Source organism: Notamacropus eugenii, chromosome 3 (assembly GCF_028372415.1).
Source record: "Notamacropus eugenii isolate mMacEug1 chromosome 3, mMacEug1.pri_v2, whole genome shotgun sequence".
NCBI classification, from domain to species: Eukaryota; Metazoa; Chordata; class Mammalia; order Diprotodontia; family Macropodidae; genus Notamacropus; species Notamacropus eugenii.
In genome coordinates, this window is record NC_092874.1 from 335,209,750 (window position 1) to 335,233,457 (window position 23,708).

The 23,708-nt window shown below is 39.0% G+C and overlaps 1 protein-coding gene across 2 annotated transcripts in view; it reads left to right on the top strand.

Annotated features, from left to right (window-relative positions):
- The window catches only part of DRC3 (dynein regulatory complex subunit 3), a 107,301-nt gene that overhangs the window by 18,065 nt on the left and 65,528 nt on the right, over nucleotides 1–23,708 (top strand). For both annotated transcript variants that reach the window (XM_072650170.1, XM_072650169.1), the window contains 4 exons: nucleotides 26–203; nucleotides 10,581–10,697; nucleotides 15,322–15,488; nucleotides 20,703–20,849. In XM_072650170.1, coding sequence (XP_072506271.1) covers nucleotides 44–203; nucleotides 10,581–10,697; nucleotides 15,322–15,488; nucleotides 20,703–20,849 — 591 coding nt within the window. In that variant the 5' untranslated portion in view covers nucleotides 26–43. The remainder of the gene's footprint in view (nucleotides 1–25; nucleotides 204–10,580; nucleotides 10,698–15,321; nucleotides 15,489–20,702; nucleotides 20,850–23,708) is intronic.

Consider the following 23,708-nt stretch of genomic DNA (forward strand, 5'->3'; position numbering starts at 1 on the left):
AAATAATTACTGCTCTATCCTTTAGGGTAACTAGGATTGGAAGATGATTCGGTTATATGATACTATAGAGCCAAGTGTGATTGATGAAGAGTTACTTAAATTGGCTGTGGAAGAACAGGGGCCTCAAGAGGCTGCAGGACAAATAGCCAAACAGGAGGGCATTAATTTCAAAGATGTCAAAGCTCTGCAGCTGGATTTTCAAAGTGAGTATTTGTGTATGTGCGTACGTGTGTGGGGTCTTGTTTTGTTCTGTTTGGGTTTTATTAATTTTTTTTTTTAACGCCACTGTAGTATGTGGTACGTTAGGAACCTAAACTCCAAACAAAATATAGAGGTAGAATAATTTCCAGTTAGTTATGTCAAACTTTGGTGTTTCATTTATAATAATGGCTGGTAAACTTTGGCCAAGATCAGAATCTCCCTGGATACGAAGATGTTAGAATAATGTTCATTATTTTAAAATATAAGCATTTTGCAAAAAAGTCCAGTGAAACTCTTGGTTGAGTATCAGTGGAATTCTTGGTGATGAATAAGAAGTGATTGGCTCCAAATAGAAGTATTTCCTAATTTACATGTAAGGAAGGAGAGTTAAGTATAAGGAGAGATTTCTTGTAGAGTGTGGGTCAAAGGGAGGCAAAACAAACCTCTCTAGACTCTTCTTCTCCCACTGTTTTCCAAGGAAGACTTTCATTCTTGCCAGAATGAGGAAGCAGAAAGTTGGGGCCAGGGGCCACCATTCTGCTTTCCTCCGAGAGCAGAGCTTTGGGCAGGAGTGAATTAGATATACATTTGATAAATCTGTTACACCATTGACAGCAAATGATTTTAAAATACTGTATGAATGACAAAGTCACAAATAATTACTAAGAGGTGTCTAGAAAAAAGATTGTTTTTCGCACCTCAATTGACAATTAAGAAAATCCGAGGAACGGAGGTTTTTTCAAAAGCTTTGGTTTGATACTACTGAATTTAGACATACTTTCCAATGACTTCGCCACTTAGAGCCTCTGTAAATAACAGAACATTATGAAGAGTAGGCTGTTGGTCAGTTCAGTTCAGCAAATATGTGTTCTGTGCCTGCTATGTGGGAGGTACGAGTCTGACCCAGTATTGTAACATTTAAAATAAGGTAAACTGAGACATAATGTTCCAAGCAGGATCAGTTTATAAATGAAGCATGAATATACCATGAAGATCTCAGCTTCCTCAGCAAGTTAAGGCCCCAAATGAGGGGGACAATTCTCTTTTGTAGGTTTTGGGGATTACAGAACAAAAACCAGAGCAGGGTAGGTAACCTCATGGGGCTGAGAACAACATGATTGGTTACATAACTGAGTCATGGGGAATGGTATAATTGGTTGGAAGTCTGGTAATAAGGGGCTAGCAACAACCCTTTCCTTCCTCTTTGTAACTTAGAAGTGTCCAGTGTTTCAGTGAACCCAGAATTTTTGGACAACAAACCAAACATCCTTGAAAGATAGCTTGGTGGTGTAAAGATATCAGGCCTGACTCCCTTAGTACAAAACACACCTGCCAAGGTTAGCTGAATTCCTTGAGGCAAGAACAGAACAGTGATTAGCAGGAGAATTGGGTTTCTAAACTTAATCCATTATAGGCCAGTTGAATACTGAACTAAGCTCAGAGACAGAGACCTATGGCTAAAGCAGTTACAGGGCAAAGTCCATTAACTGTAAATAGGATCAGTAAGAAAATGGTACAGAATCAATCTTGATCATTTCAGTTTCCCCCTTTGATCAATAAATGATAAAGATATCTCTGATAGATCACTTATCTCTAAGCCAATTCTGTAAGATCTTTAACACACTCATCATTAACAATACAAACTATCATAAGTTTAAGTTGAGAATAGGTGTTAATGCAGCAACTAAAGCAAAGTCTAAAAATGATTATAAGGCAGAGGGCAATGAGCACCCAGTTGCCAAGGGTGGAGTGACAGGCTATTTTCCTGTAGTCCAGTGAACCAAAAGAGGGGTTCTACCAGCAGTGACCTGAAAGGGGGAGTTGTGTTGAATCTTACGTGGGCCTGTCATAATTCTCCCCAACTGGTTAATGAAAGAATAAAAGATTAATCCTAGCATAAACCATAGTAAGAATATCTAAACCATGGACTAAATTTTAGAGGGGAGATTTACATGCCTTAGGTGGCGAAGGAGACAGCAAAAATGGAGACAGTGAAGCAAAAGCCAATACTTACAGCCAATAGCAATCAACATTAACTAATATCAAGCCTTCTAATCCTAGTAACCCATTCCCCACGTCCATTTAGTCAGCACATTTCTTCTTGGATCTCAGACATCCCTTGCAATCATCTGATCCTCTGGAATCATCTTTTCTTGGACATTCTGGAATAGGTCTTGTTCTTAGGAAAGCTCTGAAGGGGGTTCCTCTACAGTAGATTTGCTTCTCTGGTCTTCTGTCACTTAAAGTTTCGTAGATATTTCTTCTAAAATCTTTCACAGAATATATCTCAGAAAAAAATTTTTTAAATTAAAAAAAACATATCTCAGTCCAATTTAGTACAGCTTCTTAAATTTCACTTCTCCACTAACCAGTTCTTGTGGTAAAAAGCAGCTTAAATCTTGTGGTTCTAATTGAGCTATAAGAAAGCCATTAAATTAGGAACTCACAGTTTAGTTGAAACTTCAGAGAATTTAAGTTCTTAAGTACCCCTTGCTGTTTCTACCATTGTTTAACCCCTGTACTTGATATAAACACTACTCAAAACAGGCTGAAGAATCTTAGAGAAGACTCTGTGAGGCTCTCACTTGTAAAATGAGCCTTTCTTGTTAAAAATTTAATATTTACCAAAGCAGACATATAAACTAGCAAATTACTATTGATGTTTTTAAGATATTCAAATAACAACTGAGAAGTAGAAAATAAATATTTTAAAATATCACGTAAGGCAGACCTCTTAAAACCTTTTAAATTTCTGAAAACGTTTTAAATTATGTATATATATATAATTATTTGATCTTATTGCTAAATTTTTTTAGTCCAGTTATTTTTCCACTTTAATTAATTCCAAATTATGTAGAACTCTAATTAATTCTAGTTCCCCCCTTAGGAGGATAAGGATCTAACTCTTACATAAAAACATAGGTAAGAGCACATTCTGTAAGTACATGACCTCTATTACACTAATGAATGTATTTAAAAGTTGCTAATTTTACTCCAACTGTAGCAAAAATGTCCCAGATTAGGACATGAAAATATGCTAAATAATTCCAAATTGTATACAAAGAGCAACGCATATTAAATGAGTTGTAGTTGTCTGTACTCGAGACATGCTGTAAATGTTAATGTCACGTTAAATAATCAACCTAAGTAAATAGTATTTCTTTTTGAGGTAACACAAGATAGATCATAAGTTACTCTTCTCTAAGATAACTGATTCCACTGAACTTCTTTCTTTAAAAACAAAACAGAAGATAGCCCTGCATATAATCTTAGTACTTAAAAGACATATATCAGTGCCACAAACTTTTGCATCATTGTCCAGTTGTTCCTATAACATTTTGAAATATTTCAGACATTATTTTATATATGAATAAATAACTACAGACAGATGACAAACCCAAATACTCTTCTACTCAGTTGTTTAAGATATAAAAATGACTGTAATCTCAGATTGAAAACAGTAAGATTTTATATGCTTGCATTCTATAACAATGCAGAGATGCTTATGTATTGCAGCAAGAAGATTTATCATAAAAAAATCGCAACTTAACTTGCCATGATCAGAGAGATTTGCTATGAAAGGAAGAAACAGGGACAAGGTTGTAACAGCATCAATACTGGTCCTCCAGGCCTAAGCCCAGGTTCACAGAATGGCTTAACACATGTATAATAGGACATCTTTAGTTCTGTTTGATTCCAGGTGAGAATCATAGTGAAGTTTAAAATTCTGCCTCATTTATAGGATATCATAGTCAGGCTCGGTATTAACTAGGTAGGAAACAGTCCTGTTTAAAAAGGTGGGGAAACTGAGTCAAGAGGATCTTACCCTTTGGCCATGCTGAGGTCAGCCCCTCCACTTTTTCCAGAAACAAACATCCACCTGTACGGTTCTCAGATTGTACTCCCTTTGAGCAGATCATGGCATTCCCCTCAAATGGTGGATTATTGACTTGAAGATCAATCAGATAATCACACTTAAAATCAAAACTTAGAATAACATCAGACTATAGTTCTATGAGATTTCACCTGAAGGAGCAAATGTCATTAATCATACTTAGGATTGGCTGCAGTTGTTTACACTTTCATGTTGTTGCTTAACATGTACCAAATCTTGTGTTAAGCACTTCATAATCATTTTATAATTTTTGATCCTCACTACAACGCTGGGAAATAGGTGCTACTATTATAATTATTTTTTTTAACTTTCTACATTCTTGAGTGATATGATCCTTTTTGTGACAGTAAAAACATTCTACCCATAGTTTTGTGACATAGGGTAGCTGGATGAGCTTGGTTCATAATTAGGGCTTATAAGAGTATAGTTAGAACTGGGAAGGGGGTGGTGGTGGAGGGAGGAGAACCCAGGAATAGGGGAACCTTCTCTGGAAAATGGAGTGAAGATTTTCTTTTTCTTTGCTCTTTTTGTCATATACTTCCATGACTATGCTTCTAAGTTTGCTTCTACCCTTCTCATACCACTTAGGGCAGAAAACACCAATATACCACTTAATGTCTAGTAGGGATTGAGTAGCAAAAGCAGAGTTAATCATTTCTGCATCACATGGTTTGAGTGGCAGTAGCCCCACATTCCACCTAGTGCTTCTGTATAATCTATTATAAAAATGGCAAGGAGCATAATTTTTTTTTCTTGATAAGTTGCTTAAAATCTACTCCAATCAGTATCCATACCCAAATTGAGGACTGTAATATAATTTGCAGCATTATCTCTTATTTCAAAACATACATATCAATTCAAAAAGTAATTTGTCAATTGATTGGTACTTAATTTGTTTGCAAAGCTCCCAAGTATTTAATTAGATGTTCTAATAAAAATTATTTACCTGATTTACACAAACTTTTCTCTTTTTAATGAGCCAGGAAAGAGATGATATTTTAAAATATATATATATTTCCTCCCTTCACTTTGACACTTCACCAATATTACTCCCAAACTTGCCTCTTTATAATTAGAGAAAAGAATTTTCTCTCTTAGCTGTAAAACAATACATCTATTATTAGGGGGAGTGGGGGTGGGGAGAGAGTGCTCTTAATTCCCTTAAAACGAATGCTAAAGAATGTTAACCCAAAACTTAGTAGACTATTTCAACATTTACAAAAACATTCAAACTACAATAGAGAGATTTACAGTAGAATGTTTAGATTTTAGTCCCATACTTAGTTTCTAATTAGTTTAAGAAGTAAAAACATAACAGTTTGAGGGAAAGGATTATCTTTTTTCCTATCTATCTTTCGGTAATGTTAATGGGATGTAAAATCTTCCCTGCCCATTAATAGGCCTCACTTGGAGCCCATTAAGGGAAGCTTACTTAGGGGAGGCTTGTTTGTAGGAAGGCTTTCACACCTTTTACTAATTTCTAATTAGGCCCTTAGTCGAGGTTTGTGATGCCATACGCATGCACGCACGCATGCATGCACACACACACACACACGCACGCATGCACACAAGCACATACGCGCCCACGCACACACGCATGCACGCACGCGCATATTCTCCAAGGTGAGGAGGATCTTGTGATTCCCTGGTCAGTTGTATGTTTAGATCTCTGACTGCTCAGATGTAAAGGGTCTCTAGATTGAGGAATATATGGAAAGTGCATAGCAATGTTGCTTTGATTTGTGTAGTAGAGCCCTGTCTGTTGGTCTTTATTTCTTTGCTCATATTTTCTCTATATTTTCTCTGAAGTTCAGGGTGCTGACTTTTCCCTTAAACTAGTGAGTGTAATTAAAGAAGATTGTTTACCCCTTAAAAGCTGCTTACCTTTAAGAAAAGCAGATTCAAGAACCTGTGCTAGCAGGTCATCCTGAGGTGCCAAGGTGCTTGCACATTTTTTCCAAAAAAAAGTTAGTTCATATGTCTTACAGAGAGATTTGCCAGCTAGGTTTTTTCCAATGCACACAGAAATACAGATAAATAGGAACAAGTTACGTAAAGCATTCCTCATAAGGAATGGGCCTTTTTTTTTCACTCCTCCTCTGAGGCAGTGTATCCTTTCAATTTGTTAACAATGTTCTTTACTTTAAAAGATTCATGTAGCTATTTGAAATAGACACACAGACTCCAGAATTGCCCTACTAGGGTATTACTGATTCCCAGGATTCCCTGCCAAGGAGTCACATGGTTAAGCTGAGTAGTCTAGTCACAGACCTAGTCCTTGGTTCATAGATCTGATAAAAACCCAGGAGTCCTTAACAAGAATTCCCCCATCATTGCCACAACATTCCCACAGGCAGCCCTTGCTGTTGAGACAGTTAACACAGCACCATGCTCCAGACAGCCTTAAGGTGGCTGCTGCCCTTTGTCATGCCAGGACCATAATCACTTTATGTCTAAGGAAGGTTCTGTGAGTTATATGTGGCATAGGTGCTTAGAGTACAAATGACTCCCTCCTGGAAGGACATAGGATTCCTTGCTTTCTACCATTGGGTTCTGTTGAGCTGAAAACTTGGTTAGAGAAAAGGCATCAGGCTAAAGGCATGTGTTATTTATTAATTAATTTCCTCCTAAAGATAATGGTTATATAGCACTATGGAGCCAGGATCAAGACTGACTGTCTGGTATAGAAATCTTCTGGTTTAAATACATTTTGCTATAAGAAAGGCACTCTCTTAGTTGAACAAATCATAAATTTAGTAAGACAAGACAATTAACAAAGTAGTGTCACTTGAGTTTTATGATCCCAAGCTGTGTGAATTTCCTATCTGTAGCATATGTCTTTGTGACATAAGATAAGGAGAAAATCCCACCACTCTGATGGCAGGCCTCCTGTCATAAACAGGTCCTTGAGTTGCTGACACAAGAAAGGGTATCTTAATAGAGTTGACAAAATTGAAATTACAACCCAGGATATCTGTGTTTTTTTTCTTATCACTAAGATGCTAGGAGAAGGGTCTGGTAAGGAAGTTATTAAGTCAGCCCCATTTGCTTCCTGACACCAAAAGGCATTCTCTGAGTTTACTTAAGATAACAAAAGAGACTATTAGGTCCAGACTCTTTTTAATTCAAGCTTTGGCCCTTATTAAAGTCCAAATTTTACATTAAATATTATCGGTTCATAGTCTCTGACTCTCTCCCCCAGGGTAGACACAGCTGTCAACAGGTTAAGTCCTTGTCTGAGTACTTGGTTTATGAGTAAGACAAAATAGCGTAAGGGCAGAATGTAGATTTTCTCACTCTGTGGTAACCAAATATAATGATGTGAAGGATTATGGCCACAAGAGTGACACATTGAACATTAAACACCAGTGACAAGATGCACACACAAAGGTATAAGTGCACACAGATAGAAATCCCCTTCTTAGGTCAAATTCTGGGATATATGTACATACACACACACATATATATGTACATATATATATATATATATATACACATATACATACATATGTATACATACACACATACATTGTCTCCCCCAATTAACAACTAGGAAAATTTTCCTGTTTATAGGCTTCTCCAACCTTTTACTGAGTTCCTTCTACTCCTAGCATGGACCAGGAGTCCCCTGTGAAGGAAAAAAATTTCCCTTTAAGGAGTTAAATATTGCTTGAAGCAGTGCCAGTCCCTTAGGGGGAGTCCCCAAGTTTTTATTACCACTTATTGCCAGTCAGTTACACTTAAACAGACAAGACAAAAAACACTACTGTAGTTTCCCCAATAGTGTGTGTAGGTTTACTTAGCTCAGAGCAGTTAGGACTGGGCCCACGGTGGGAGGTCTGGGATCCCACAGATGGGAATCTGATTTGGTATAGCTTAAAGTAGAGAAAGCCCCTTAGGTGCAAAATGTCACCTGAGTGTTCTTAAAGGGGAACTCCCCACAACAGGCTGCCTGATTAATTCCCCTCCCCCAGTCCCTTCATATTTGCCAGCTTTAACAGTTAAAATTAGGTAAACTGAGGCACAAAGTTCCAAGCATGATTAATTTATTAGTAAAGTGTGAATTTACCAGTAAAGAGAATTTTAGCTTGCTCAGTAATCTAAGACCTTGAATGAGGGGGACAATTTTCTTTTATAGGTTTTGGGAATACAGAACAAAAAACTGAACAGGGTAAGTGACCTCATGGGGTTGAGAGCAACGTGATTGGTTACTTAACTGAGGCATGGGGAACAATATGATTGGTTGGAAATCTGGTAATGAGGGACTAGCAACCCCTGTGTCTAAGAAATATTCAGTGTTTGAGTGAACCTGCAAGATAGTTGGCCCAGACTTTTCGGACAACAAATCAGACATCCTTGAAGAATATTAGGCCTGACTTCCCTATGGCAAACCACCCCACCCCCAAGGTTAGCTAAATTCCTTAAGGAAAGAATAGAATATTGATTAGCAAGGGAACTGGATTTCTAAACCTAACCCATTACAGGTCAGCTGAATCCTGAACTAAAGTTCAGAGACAGAAACCCGTGACTAAAGCCGTTACATGACAAAATCAGTTAACTGTGTTAGAGACACACTTGACGCTAACAAGGCATCAAGGAAAATTTATTGCAGCAGAGTTTAGAGGAATTGAACGCTTTGGCCAAAGCGGGCCCCCACCATCTTTTTAGGAGGAAGGAGCACTGAGTACAGAATCGAAATGAGCTACATATAGTTAATTCAAAACAAATCCTCCCATCAGGGCATGGATTGGTCCATTCCCCTTTAGGTCACTACCTTCTTTACACACCCATTACATACTTCCTTCATGTGTTTCCCTTCCCTTCTCTAATATGTGAAATGTTCCTAATTTTGTGCTTTTTCTGACCCCTGGGCGTAGAAGTTAACAGGCAAGTAGCTTACTAAGCAAGCATAAAGAAGGAAAGCTTTCTCCCAGTTATTCCCAGTCATATTTCTAAGCCAGTTCAGGCCAGATTGGCTCCTATCCTGGTCCTGTGGTCTTCTTAAGGCCACTGTCTGTCTCCTGATTGGTTGACTCCACCTGCAATCTTCTAGCCTTCTTATTATCTCACTTATTCTCAATGACTTCATCAACTAATAATAACTTCTGTGGAAACTTAACTTTTTCTGTCTTATAACTGTAAATCGGATCAATAAGAAAATGATACAGAATCAGTCTTGATTATTTCAGTATGGCAAGTATCTTTGAGTGCTATGGATTTTCTTTCCACTGCATTGTTAATCGTAGAGCTCAAGTCTACCACTATTTCACAGCTGTGTTTGTGCTATTATTTTCAGACACTAATATGTATAACTTTTATTTGTCTGGCAACAGAAGATAATGAAATTCTGTTTGTCATCTTTCCTGCTACATTAGCCTGCCAGAAAGCCTGCAGTACTATATTACCTATGATACAGGAATGTTTTACTAAATGTAATGAAACTAGTAATTCCAACTTCAGAAGTAAGGGTTTCATCTTGTAAACTACTTTACATCCTACTAATAATCTAAATAAAGGTCAAGACTCTTGTGGAGCAAATTCATTAAGTCCCTCCATCATGCAGTTCATCATTCAGTAACATGGAGGAAAAAAACCCAATGACAACAGAAAAAGCACTAAATGGTGGTGAATCTCTGGTGCTTATTATCTAGGTCACTTTGGGTTAGTCACTTAATATCTTCTGGGCATCAGTTTCCTCACCTATAAAATTAGAGGACTCTACTAAAAGGTCTAAGAGGTCCCTTGCAACTCTAAATATATGAACCATTCAGATGATTCCTGGGCAGTGTATTAATATTTTTTTATTATTATTTTTTAATGTTTAACAATCACTGCCATACAATTGAGATTTTATCCCCCCCACACCTACCCCCCACTACCCCCCTCCCTCCCCACGACTGCATACAATTCTGTATAGGTTCTACATATACTTTCCTATTGAGTACATTTTCACCATAGTCATGCTATGTAGTTGGACTAAAATAAATGGAAGAAATCATATAACAAATCAAAACATGATACACAAAAACATACACATACACAAACATGATCTGCTACATTCTGCGAATGACTTCCATATTTCTTTCTCTGAGTGTGGAAGGCATTTTGCCTTAGAGAACCACCATTGGGATTTTTTTTTTTTTAAAAAAGTTCTTACGTTATTACGAAATTCCAAGTCTACCAGAAAAAACTCTTGCACACTGTGGTCGTTGCTGTGTACAAAGTTCTCCTGGTTTGGGCAGTGTATTAATTAACAGTGTACACTGCTAAAGGCAACAAAGTTGTCTTCCCTCTGGTTTGTCTTCCATTTGGATAACAGAAGGCACCCATTGAACACTTCTTTCTGTAGTGGTCTTCACCTAGAGTGTTGTGTATTGTCGTTATAGATATTGTTGTTTAGCACTGAACATTTGAATTCAACAGATATATAAATATGCTGATCAAATGGAACTGGTATCAATTGTGCCGTCTTCTCTGATTTTAGACATCCTCAGGATTGACAATCTGTGGCAGTTTGAGAGTCTGACAAAATTGCAACTGGACAACAACATCATTGAGAAGATAGATGGACTGGAAAGTCTAGTTAACCTGGTCTGGCTTGGTAAGGTTGACTTCGTTTCTTCTTATAATCAAATATGATCCCACTGACTCATTTTCATATTACTAGACATTAATTAGTTTAATCAATCATGTAACATTCCATCAGCATATATTTATAATGCATTTTATCATTTGTAGGAAGGAAATCATTAATTTTTAAAGTATACATCTATGCTGTGTTTTCAAAACATAACAAATATTCTTAGAAATGTCAAAAATTGAATTTTTCCTGGCTCCCAAAGCTCCGTTCATTGTAACAGGACTGTGAAAGCTACTAAGAGAAAGATAAAGGGCACTAAATAAGCTAAAGATACTCTTTTCTTCTGGGTGCTGCGCCTTCGGTGGTATTGTTACCCAGAGTTTAATAAGGGGAATAATCAAGACAGCAACACATTGAGCACCCCCTAAGATGAGGCAGGGCTATATGAAGGATTGTTAACTTTGAGAAACTTCTGTGCAGCTCAATAAATATCCTTTATGCATTAACTGTGGTGGTTTTCAAACCTTTTTCACTCAAGTTAGAGTATTCTTCTTGGCTATGAATAGTCTGGGCTAGAACACTGAGGCATAGGCATGTGACTGAGTGTGCACTTAGCCTTTGAAAACCACTTATCTGCTGTGTGTAAGAGTTATCTGAAAGCACTGTCCAAGACGCTGGGGCATACCAAGACAAAAACCCAGTCCCTTTCCTTTTGGAGTTCGCATTCACCTGGAGGCAGACCCATGTAAACGAATAAACAAAGGTCATTTACGGAGAAGAGAGCAACTCGATGGCATCAGGAAGGGAGGGAGCACCTAAAGTGAGTCTTGGAGGAATCTAAGGATTTTAGAAAGTCAAAGTGGAGAAACAGTGCATCCTAAGGAGGGAGAGAGCCTGTGCAAAACCCTGCCTCTATGAATATTTTTAAGTGTCTATATTTGTATTTTTTTTATTGATGCTTTTGGTTTCTGTCACATTCCTTCTGAATACATTCCCCTCCCTCCTCTCTTCAGAGAGCTGCCCCTTACAAGAGTTTTAACCTGAAAGAGGAAAAAAGTTCATTAAAATCCACTACACCATTAACCAGGTCTGATGGTATATACAGCATTCCACAGCCCTAGTCTCTCACTTCTGTAAGGAAGAGAGAGAAGTGGATTTTCTCTTCTCTCAGTCAAGCTTGGCCAATAAAACCACACAGGTTTCAGGTCCAGGTTTCCTTACATTGTTGTTGTCATTTCATATATTGTCTTCCTGTTATTGCTTCCTTTACTCTGCATCAGTTCATGTAAGTCTTCTCATGTATCTTTGAATTCTTGATATTCATCGTGTCTTATGGTACAGCAACATTCCATTATATGTATGGACGTGAATTTGTTTAGCCATTCCCCATTGATGGATTCACAACATAAAAGTGTTGCTGTGAACATTTTGGTGTACATGGGACTTTTATTTCTATTTTTATCTTCTTGGGGTACATGAATGAATGAAAAACATTAAGTGATTATGTGTGCCTAGTACTGAGGAGCCTACTACTGCTAGCTATCATTTCTATAGTACTTTGCAGTTTATAAAGTGCTTTACATAGTTTATCTTCTTACTTTACCCTCATATCAGCCCTGTGAGATGGTTGCCATTGTTATCCCCATTTTCCAGGTGAGGAAACTGAGACTGAAAACATTTCACTTTCCTATTTGCAGAAGAGGAAATTGAGGCAGAGTAACTTTAAGTGACTTGCCCAGGGTCACATAGCTAGTAAGAGGTAGGATTTAAACTCTGGTCTTCTTGACTCTGAGTCCAAAGCCATATCTACTATACCTTGTAGCTGCCTCAGTACAAAAGTAAACATGGTCCAGGCCCTCCAGGAGCATTTTAATAGGGGGAGATAACACCCATCAGGAGGTGGTAGCAACAGAAGAGTACTTTGTTCTAGGAATTTGCAAAGGTGATAAGAGAGGCCATATGACGGTAAATTGATATATCCCTTACTGAAGCAATGGCAGAGTTGATTTGATCATGGTTCCAGCTGATGTGGGGAGGGGGAAAGATTGCAAGGCCAATCATGAAGAAGAAAATCACTTGGTGAGAAGACAGCTAGGGAATAGGAAGTAAATTGAAGCATGGTTCAGGCCTGCCTGAAATAGGAGACCAGGTGTCAGGCTAGCCAAAGACATGCTTTCTGGGTCCAGGCAAGAATGCAGCTGATGAGAAGGTGGCCTTGGAGTAGGGTATGCCTATCAGTGGGATCTCTGAGTCAAAGGATATGAACATTTTGCTTTCCAAAATGACTCCAAATTATTTTCCAAAATGATTGGATCAATTCATAGCTTGACCAACAGTGTATTAGGGATGCACATAACTTTAAACAATATATCCAGTTATATGTGTTTTTACAACTTCTGTCTCCCATTCTCCAAATTGGAGGCATCAGTTCAGTTGAAGTGGGGAGAGACTTGAGGCAAATAATTCAATTAGAAGGCAGTTGCAATAATCTAGGTAAGAGGTAGTAAACTAGGAGAAAGGCATAGCTCTGATGCCTCCTTGCCTTTGACCTCAGAAGTAAGAAACTGCTTAGACATACCTGACTTGAACCCTTTTCCTCCCTAAAGAGCCATTACCTCTCATTAACATCCTGGAATTGCCTTTATGCCTGGATTGATGACAGACTTATGAGTCTTATCCATCAAACCTGAGTGGAATAGTGAGAATTTAGGGTGACAGTGCACCAAATCAAAGGGTCAGCCTCTGGAAGGACCATCTTGGAATCTCTCCTCCTGCCATGGCCTAAAGAATCTTAGGCTCTAGAAACATCCCTAGTTTCATATTTTTTTTCCCTCGATTTTCCCAGCATTGTTTCAAGGTGTCAGCTTCTGTTCCATGTTAGGAGAAAGAGGTGAGTGCTGTCCTAGTTTGGAGGCATCAGTTCAGTTGAAGTGGGGAGAGACTTGAGGCAAATAATTCAGTTAGAAGGCAGTTGCAATAATCTAGGTAAGAGGTAGTAAACTAGATTGGGTGAATGAAGAGAAGGAAGCGTTTGTGAGAGATGTACAGAAACAAATTATAGGATTTGACGTCTGATTGGGAGCGTCTGAGAGGGAATGCAGTAAGAGAAAGGAGGACTGGAAAAGTCTTCTTGCAAGTAGGGCTTTCACTGAAAACTGAAGGAAGCCAGGAGGTAGAGATGAGAAGAGAGAGCATTTGAGGAATAGGGGCAGCCAGTGACAATGGTTCAGGGATCATTGGGGAGGCCAGTATCACTAGATCACACAGTATTTGGAGGGAAGTAAAGTGTAAAGAGACTGTAATGTAGGAAAGACTCAGGTTGTCAAAGACTTTAAAAACAAGATTTTATATTTGATCTTGGCAATAGGGAGCCACTAGAGTTAATTAAAGGAACAATGGGAAATTTTGAGGAGGGATGAAAAGGTTTGGAAAAGGTATTGTAGTGAGTGGGATAGTGAATCAGTTAGGGAGGTATAAAAGGATTGTCTTGCTGCAGTGAGGGCCCAGCTGAGATTATGTAATAATCAGTGTGTAGATCTTCTGATTCCACTTTACTTTGTAGGATTTAATATAAATTTTTCCAAATTTCTTCATATTTCTGATTTATTATTTTAGTGGCATTATATTGATATACTGGGGCAGCTGCATGGCACAGTGAACACAGTACTGGCCTAAGTTCAAATCTGCTCTCAGCTCTTACTAGCTGTGTGTGGTCAAGTCACTTAACCCTGTTTGCCACAGTTTTCTCATCTGTAAAATAAACTAGAGACAGAAATGGCAAACCACTCTAGTATCTTTGCCAAGAAACCCCAAATGGGGTCACAAAGAGTAGGATATGATTGAACAACAACATTTAATATACCATAGTTTATTCCTAATTATTTCTATCAAATTATTTATTTATGCAAATTATTTGCAAAATAGTAACACATTTATTATAATATTTAGAAATTTATGAAGTGCTTTCTTCACAAGGGCAAGAGAGCATAGCTACTAAGTGTTTGAGGCTGAATTTGAGCTCAGGTCTTCCCAATTCCTGGCCTGGCACTCTATCCATTGCACCACCTAGCTTCTCCCACACCTACCCCCCCTCCCCCAAATTAGGATTTGTTAGACTACAAATGAAATTCCCAGTATGTAAAGTATAAAACATAGTTTAAGATAGTCAAACACAGCATTATATACTTGATCTTTTAGTCATCTAGGTGGCACATGGATAGAACACAGACCCTCAGGTCAGGAAGACTTGTATTCAGATTTAATGTCAATCCCTTACCAACTGTGTGACTTTGGACAGCTTACTGACCTCCATCTGCCTTAGTACCCTCAACTGTAAAAATGAGGAAAATAATAGTGCCTGCTTCTCATGGTTGTTGTAAAGATCCAGTGAGATAATCATTATAAAATACCTGATACATAGCAAGCACTTAGTAAATACCTGTTTCCTTCCTTCCTATAGAATGTAAACTCCTTGAGGGCAGGAACTGTTTCATTTTTGTCTTTGTATACCCAGCACCTACCATATATCTGGTACCTCTGTTTTTATTTAACATGGAGAAACTGAGAGAAATATAAATGTTTACTTACTTTAGTAATGAAATTGACATCAATTTAACAAATTTCTAATTTTTTTTTTAATTTTCAGATTTATCTTTCAACAACATTGAGACAATTGAGGGCCTAGATACTCTAGTTAAATTAGAAGATCTGAGCTTATTCAGCAACCGAATTTCCAAGATGGATGCTATGGACACATTAGTAAAGCTACAGGTCTTTTCCATAGGGAACAACATGCTTGATAACCTCCTTAATGTAAGTGCCCATGACTTTTACCATTGTTTCATTAGTAGGATGACTTTTCTTTTAAAGAAAAGATGTTTATATCTTGGTAATAACCACAGGTATATAAGACTTCTTAGAGATGTATAAAAGAATAAATAAAGTATTCTTTATTATATTGGGATGGCTCTCTGGAAGTGATACATTAGGCAATATTAAAAAGAAAGACATCACTAAAATTCATTTTTAAAAACAAAAGGATAAAGAGCTAGAAAGTTGTCTAAGAGGGCATTACTTTTGATTCAAAATAAGGGGATGAAAATAAAACCTGCAGGAAGGAGAAGAGCATGCAGGTGTTCTCGAATCCCAGCCAGTCTAGTTTTTAAGGCAACATAGCCCCAAGCCTAGGTCAATTCAGGTTTCTCTTCTGGAAGATAAATAAAACATAAGCTTGATTAAATGAAATATTTGATGAATTGTTTTCTGGGTAATTGAATTTTCCAATTGATTGAGGATTATCTCAAAATCCCTTCTTTGTTTTAACCATTGCAGTTTAAAAATGTATCAACTTAGCTTGCCTACCTTAATAATTCCATGTAGTGAGTGTCTATAACATTTTTTTGGATTTGGAAGGATCTGAAACTAAAAGTTTTGAAAAAAATTTTTTTCGTGGTCCAGTACTGTAGGTGCAGAAGGTATAGTTATAGGGTAGGATTTATCTGTACTGGGTTCCAGGGCATATGGAAATTGCCTCTAAGAATAGGGTTCTCCAAGTGTTCTTTCACTGCTGGTCCTGACCCCAGGAGGAATGCCATTAAATCTGCATTTGGAAAAGGAGTCATGGACCCAAATGCCATTAAGCTATGATCAGTTAGGCAGATGGTCTGGAGTAAGATTAGCTCCTAGGGGATCCTCTTTGTACCATCAGGAGCTGTAACTAATGGGCTATAGAAATGAATTTCATTGGACAGAAAGATCATAAATATGGAGCCCTATAATCATAGACTTAGAGCTAAAAGGAACTCAGAGATCATCTCCTCTAACAGTTCTCTCAAGTTTGACCAGTAGACCACTATGAACAATGCACAGGCAGAGAAATGTGCTTATCTGAATCAAGGGTGTGCCCTCCTTGTTCTGAATGTTCTTTCTCTGATATGACCTTTTCTTCACTGTCAAATCTTTTGTGGGTGTCTCATTTCATTCCGTTCTCATACCTGAAGTACCATTCAGTTTGAGTCAGGCCTTACATACTATAGCCAGAAGTTATGAAGATGGACAGTATGGAACTGAGGTGAAGGTGTAAAATGCTTCATGTTTTGATATTTTAAGTTTCAGCATCCCAGCAGAGGATGAGTAATTCTATGTTATTGCTGCTGGCTTCAGGTTTTGTTTATTTTTTGTCAGTATGCGCTTATGTTGAGAAGCAAATAATATCTTCAATTTAGGTTTCCTTTCTAAAAATGTTTCAAACTCTGGTTATTATTGAATCTTTTGTGTGGTCAAGCTCAGATTTCCAGGATAGATCACCCTGGGGCAGCTAGTGATGCAGTGGATAGAGTGCTGAATTTGAAGTCAGGAAGATTTATCTTCCTCAGTTCAAATCTGGCCTCAGAATTTTACTAGCTGTGTGACCCTGGGCAAGTCACCTTACCTTGTTTTTCTTTTTTATTCATCTATACAATGAGCTGGAGAAGGAAATGGCAAACCACTCCAGTATCTTTGTTAGGAAAATACATGGGGTCACAAAGAGTGGGACATGACAGAAATGATTGAACAACAACAATTTGATTCCCTCCTGGGTTTTCTAGTGGGTATAAAAATCTTGTGTTATTTGAATTTCCTTCTCTTTGTATTTGAAGGTCTTTGGGTTGTTTTTTCTTTTTTTTCTGGAAGTGGTCTAGGAATTCTCTCCATTGGTATTTCATTTTCTCTGTTCAGAAGTTCTGAGTAGTTCTCTTGTATTGTTTCTTCAATTATTCTTTTCATGTTTTTCATCTTGTTATGTTCTTCTGGGAGATCTATGATTTTTCTCTTGTCTCTCCTCATCTTGTCTTCAGGATCATAGTAAGCATATTTTCTTTAGTGTAATTGTTTATTCTTCTCCTCTTCCAAATTGCCCTTTGCTTTTATTTGCATTCTCAGTCTGTTGTTCTCTCTTTTGTTTCTTTGGTGAGGCTTTTCATTGCAGATTACAGTTTTTCTGTTTTTCCCATTATTTTTGGCTGTAGGGGCTGTGACATCTGTTTTTAAAATTCTCATTTCTCTTTTAAACCACTGAGGTGCAACATGATATGGTTCCATGTTCTCCTTAAAATTCCACAGGATCCTCTGTCTTATCAAGTATTGATGATTTTCCATTTTTTTGCAGTACTTATTTTCATAGATGCCTGAACTTGTTTACTAGATCTGAGGCCTTCTTTCCTTCTGTTTTTAATGTTTTCCATGTTGATTAATCTTGATTATGTTCAAGGTCTTTGAGTTTTCTTCTTCTTGAGATCTTTCATCATTTTAAGGTTTTGTTTTGTTTTTGACTTAATTCTCCTTATTGTTCACTTTCTGACTCCTTTCCCTATAATGTCTTGGTGTCCTATTTCTTTCTCTGTTTCTTAGTTCTCTGGAATTACATTGCTGTACTAGTGCTGTAAAATTGATTTCTGTAGTTTGAGTCTCCAAGGCTTTGGGAAAAGGTAGGGCACCATGTGTGCTACTAAATTCTTACTTGTCCTGCCTCTTCACCTCTGTTCTCTCCTGCAGAGGTTTTCTGCAGTACAAACCACTGACTGCTATGGCTTTGGTTATCTGTAGTAGCAACCCAAGCAAACTTCCACAGCCCAGAGCCAGGATCACTATAGAATTGGAAAGAAGGAGGGAGGACTGGGACATGGAGTTAAATTTTGTTGTTAGTTTTTTCATTTTTTGCATTTCAGAATGACAATATTCCAAGCTCTTCATTTCTTTGCAGTAGTGACTGCTGAATATTTTGTGATCCTGACTGTGACTCTGCAGTACTTAATTCTTTCTGGCTGCTTTCAGTATTTTCTCCTTGACCTGGGAGTTCTGGATTTTGACTATAATATTTCTGGGAATGTTCCTTTGCGGTTTTCTTAAGGAGGTGACCACTGGACTTTTCCAGTGTCTACTTTGCCCTCTAGTTCTAACATCCTTGGGCAGTTTTCCCATTTTGCCTCTTTTTTGTTCATGGTCTTCAAGAAGTACAGTGATTCTTAAATTATCTCTTTTTGTTCTTTTTTTTCTTCAGTCCTTTGACTTTGTTCCTTTATTTCTTGATGTCTCATGGTGTCGTTAGTTTCCATTTGGTCAGTTTCAGTTTTCAAGGAGGTATTTTCTTCAGTGAGGTTTCTACTGGGCTGTTCATTCTTTCTCCATAATTTTCTTGCATAGCTGTCCTTTTTTCCATTTTTTCCTCTACCTCTTCTTTGGTTTTAAAAATGATTTTATTTCTTTCTTTAACTTTTCTAGGCATCCTTATTATGCTTGTGTCCAATCTGCATTTTTTTTTAGGTTTTACTTGTAGGTATTTTTAAATCATTGTTTTCTTCTGTGTTTCTATCTTGAGCCTCCTGTTAACATAGTAACATCTTATGATCTTTTTTTTTTTTCATTCTTTCAGCCTATTTTTTTTTTACTTTGAACTTCATGTTAGTGCTGAGGCTCTGAGCTTCTCTCTTTTTATGTCCTTCTGGGGCTTTCACAGCTCAGTCTTGGGACCTGCAAGTTTTCATTGCTCTCAGAGTGATATAATGTAGGGAGAAGCCTGTTTACTACCTTTCTGGTATGAGTTCTAAAAGTTCCTGACCCAGATTTGGGTCTGTTGCCTTGTGTATGGTTGAGTTTCAGTAGACTGATGCTGGAGGCAGTTACTGTTAGTCCACAGGAGGTTCTTCAAGCACAGAGTGATTGAACTGCTGGTTCTCCTTTGGTCTGGGACATTCCTGCCCTAGTTATTCCCTTGAGGCTTATGTGCTGGGCTAAAGGTTAGAACTGGGTCACTACTCTGCTCCTGGACTGAGTGCCTCACAGCTACATCTCTGCAATTTGTTCCTTGCTTAGTACACAGCTAGGTCCCCACTCACTGATGACACTTCTTTGCCCTGTACTTGTAACCTGGTAACTGGGTAATGGGTGACAAAGCTATCAAATGGCACCTGTTCCACTCCCAATGCTAGTTCAGGAGTTCCCTGGACTCTCTTTCTGCCCCAGGACTTCCTGAGCTGGTCTTCAGTCCCTGGTGTTAGAATGCTCCAGTTGTTTGCTGCCTCTATATACCTGGCCAACTCCAGCCCCAGTATGTGCAGAACTCTCTGACCTCATAAGCTGCTCTGGGTTGGAAAAATGACTCACTGTGACTCTTTCATGACTTTTTGATCAGAATTTGGTCTGGTGCATTTTCTAGGTTGTTAGGAAGGACTTGTATCAATTGAACTAGACAAAAATTCTCCCTGTCACTCTATTTTTGATATTGCTTTTGACTCTATCCTAAGGCCTCCTCATGCCTTGATGCTGCTTTGTACCAGCAGGATTCTGGAGCTCCTTCTATGCATCCCTGGTCTGAGTGAAGGCCTCTACACATTTTGCTGGTTAATTGTGTATTTTAGGTTTCATTGTATGTGTTTGTGAGAGGGCTTCTCTAGTTCTTAGAACACTAGGTCTAGAAAACTTTAATGTAAAGAAAGACTTCCTGACAATTAGAACTGGCCTGAAGTGGAACTGGCTTCCTCAAGAAGTAGTGGCTTCCCCTCACTAGAGGTCAAGTGGAAGTTAGATGATCTCTTATTGGGGTTTTCATGCAAAGTCTTCCTGTCTGGACACTTTGAGCTCTCAAAATCTGTGACTCTGAATATTCCAGTCATTTTTGTTTAAGTGTATCAAAGTTTTCTTATAGAGTTCCACATAGTATATGTTGTTTTGGTTACTTACAAACTTTAAAATCTGAATCTGAGTGACTAGTAGAAATTCCTATTCAATTCAGTTCAAGTCTACAACATTTACTGAACACCTGTTGTGCAAGCTTCTTAAAAAAGAACAGCATCAGGCCATAGACTGACTTCCTCCAAAAAAGTAATATCTTTAAGTAATAAAAAAGAGATTCCAACACTCTTTGGATGGAAATTTCAACATCTTGCAGTAAATTGATAATGAGAAGGGAAAAAAATTGAAAATTTTTTTTTAGAGTTTGTTCTTGGCCGTGTAATCCACTGAAATTGATTCTTTTAACATTTGAAACAGGTTATCTATCTGAGGAGATTTGCATTTTTACGTTCACTGAACCTTGCTGGAAATCCCATCTGTGAGGAAGAAGATTATAAATTGTTTGTCAGTGCCCACCTTCCCGATCTGGTATACCTGGACTTCAGGCTCATTGACGCACACACGGCAAGTGCCTTTTCCTTTCTTTGTTCTCTCTGTGCTAAAAAAAGACTGTGACCATTAATCAGTTCTCAAGAAAGGGGAGGCTTTGAGATCATCTTTCCCAGTTTGTCCATTGCCTGTGTGAAGTAAACCAACACAAGCAGAGTGTAAGGGTAGAGGTTGATTACTTAAGGCAACTACTTTTATCAGGTGAAAACACTTCTGTTGAATCAGAAGTTGAATTCTATTAATGTACACTCAGTCATACCCTTTGTCTTTTGTATGAAATAGGAAGCTAGCACAGAACTCAGCCACTGGAACACCTTCCAGTTTAGAGGAGAGACTAATTTCAGCTAAGCAACGTTGGAAGGCAGGACAGGGAGAAGTAAATCTTCTATCTCCACCCCACTCACCCTTAGGATTTGGACTTCTTGCTGACATACGGGCAGTGACTGGCAGTGTCTGCCTGCATTGGGCACAGAATCCTGAGGATAGGCAGCTTTATGACTCTACAAGGAGTCGTTATATTGTACTTAAGGAAAACTTAATGAGGGCTGCTCAAAGGAGAGAAAAGGGCTTCCAGGCCCTGGGAAGCTGTTCGAGTCCTCTGGGTCATTATTGAATCTTTGTGACCCCCCATTTGGGGTTTTCTTGGCAAAGACGCTGGAGTAGTTTGCCATTTCCATTTCCAGTTCATTTTACAGAAGAGGAGACTGAAGCAAATGGGGTTAAGTGACTTGTCCAGCATAATACAGCTAATAAATGTTTGAGGCCAGATCGGAACTCAAGAAGATGAGTCTATCCATTCTATCCAATTCCCCCTGGACCTGTGAGTTACTACTTTGTAAGCTGTGCTCTAAGCTTTAGCCCTTTCTGCTAGGCTCTGTCTGTATCTGTGGGACAGTGTGTCACAGACTTTTGGGGGGATGTTTCATACCCCCTTATCACCTTAGTAAATGCCACCTTTCTAAGAGCTAATTAAATCGGACTGACGATCATATCTTAAAAAAATGAAATCAAGCAGTGAGAGAGAAATATATTGGGAGGAGAAAGGGAGAAATGGAATGGGGCAAATTATCTCTCATAAAAGAGGCAAGCAAAAGACTTATTAGTGGAGGGATAAAGAGGGGAGGTGAGAGAAACACATGAAGTTTACTCTCATCACATCCCACTAAAGGAAGGAATAAAATGCACGCTCATTTTGGTATGAAAACCTATCTTACAATACAGGAAAGTGGGGGATAAGGGGATAAGCAGGGTGGGGGGGATGATGGAAGGGAGGGCATGGGGAGGAGGGTGCAATTTGAGGTCGACACTCATGGGGAGGGATAGGATCAAAAGAGAATAGAAGTAATGGGGGACAGGATAGGATGGAGGGAAATATAGTTAGTCTTATACAACACGACTATTACAGAAGTCATTTGCAAAACTACACATAATTGGCCTATATTGAATTGCTTGCCTTCCAAAGGGAAGGGGTGGGGAGGGAGGGAGGTAAAGAAGTTGGAACTCAAAGTGTTAGGAACAACTGTTGAGTAATGTTCTTGCCACTAGGAAATAAGAAATACAGGTAAAGGGGTATAGAAAGTTATCTGGCCCTACAGGACAAAAGAGAAGATGGAGACAAGGGCAGAGAGGGATGATAGAAGAGAGAGCAGATTGGTGATAGGGGCAATTAGAATGCTCGGTGTTTGGGGGGGGAGGGGACAAAAGGGGAGAAAATTTGGAACCCAAAATTTTGTTAAAAGGAATGTCAAATAAATAAATTTAAAAAATTAAAATTAAATCGGATTGACTAAATGAAATCTGTTGGGACTGGAAGCTCAATTCCGTGTGGACAGTCTCGGGCAGGTAAAAGTGGGACTTCTAAATCTTAGAGTCTTACGAGGCCCTCCATGAACAGCGGGGGTTCGAGAAGGTCAGACTGAGCTAGCTCGGCTAGCTCGGGTATTTCCGCCTCTCCCCCGGAGATACCTGATGGGTGGAGTCTCCCTGCCCTCGAGGTCGTCCCGGATTGGAGCACACCTAGTTACCTAACAGCATGGTATTGAGATGCAAACTGTGTGGCTGAAGATTAAGTAGGATTGAGGAAGCCAGAAAGCTCTTAGCACGTGTGGAGCCAAAGAGAAAAGTAGGGCTCCGCTTCTTTTCTTTCCTCTCTCCCCTCCCCCTCTCTCCCCGCTTGTACTTCTACTTCCATTCCCTTAAGCTTAGCCTTCTTAGGAAATCTCCCCCTCTTCGTCCTAAGAAAGAAGACCCCCTGCACTTGTAACCGAAACCCTGTAATAAAGCTCAACCCCTGTTTGACTCTGGAACGTCCTTTCTCTCATATGTGCATCCGGCGTGGCCAGCCGAAGACCTGGACAGGTAAGAAAGACTCGGGTAACCCAATACAGGCCTCTAGGTTTGGCAGTTGTCGCCCCAACAGGGATTGGGAGCGTAGATAATCCTGGGTGCTTTTGGGGTACACCCGGAAGGGGCTGTGAAAGAAGCGAGTCCCGAATCCTAGATTCGGAAGGAGAGAAAGGGGAGAGAAGCTTCCCAAACCCCTGGGAAAAGGGCAGGGATGAGGAATCAATTGCCAGTAATAAAGCCAGAGGAACAGGAGGTCTGGGCTGAGAAACTTCACAGGGAATGCAGGGAGGCGGGGGTCACAATAGAGTTAAACGACCTCCGAGAATTTTGTAAGGAAGGGCCGGAGAGGCCAGGGCGGGATTGGAATAAGAGTGGAAGCGGAGAGAGGGGAGGGGAGAACACGGGAGGGACGGAGGACCCAGGCAAGCAGAAAGTTCAGCGGAAAGTTAAGGAGCGTAAAGAAAAAATAGACCCGGAGCTCCATCTAGCAGATGGAAAAGGCGAGGCAGGGGAGAATACGCCGTGCCT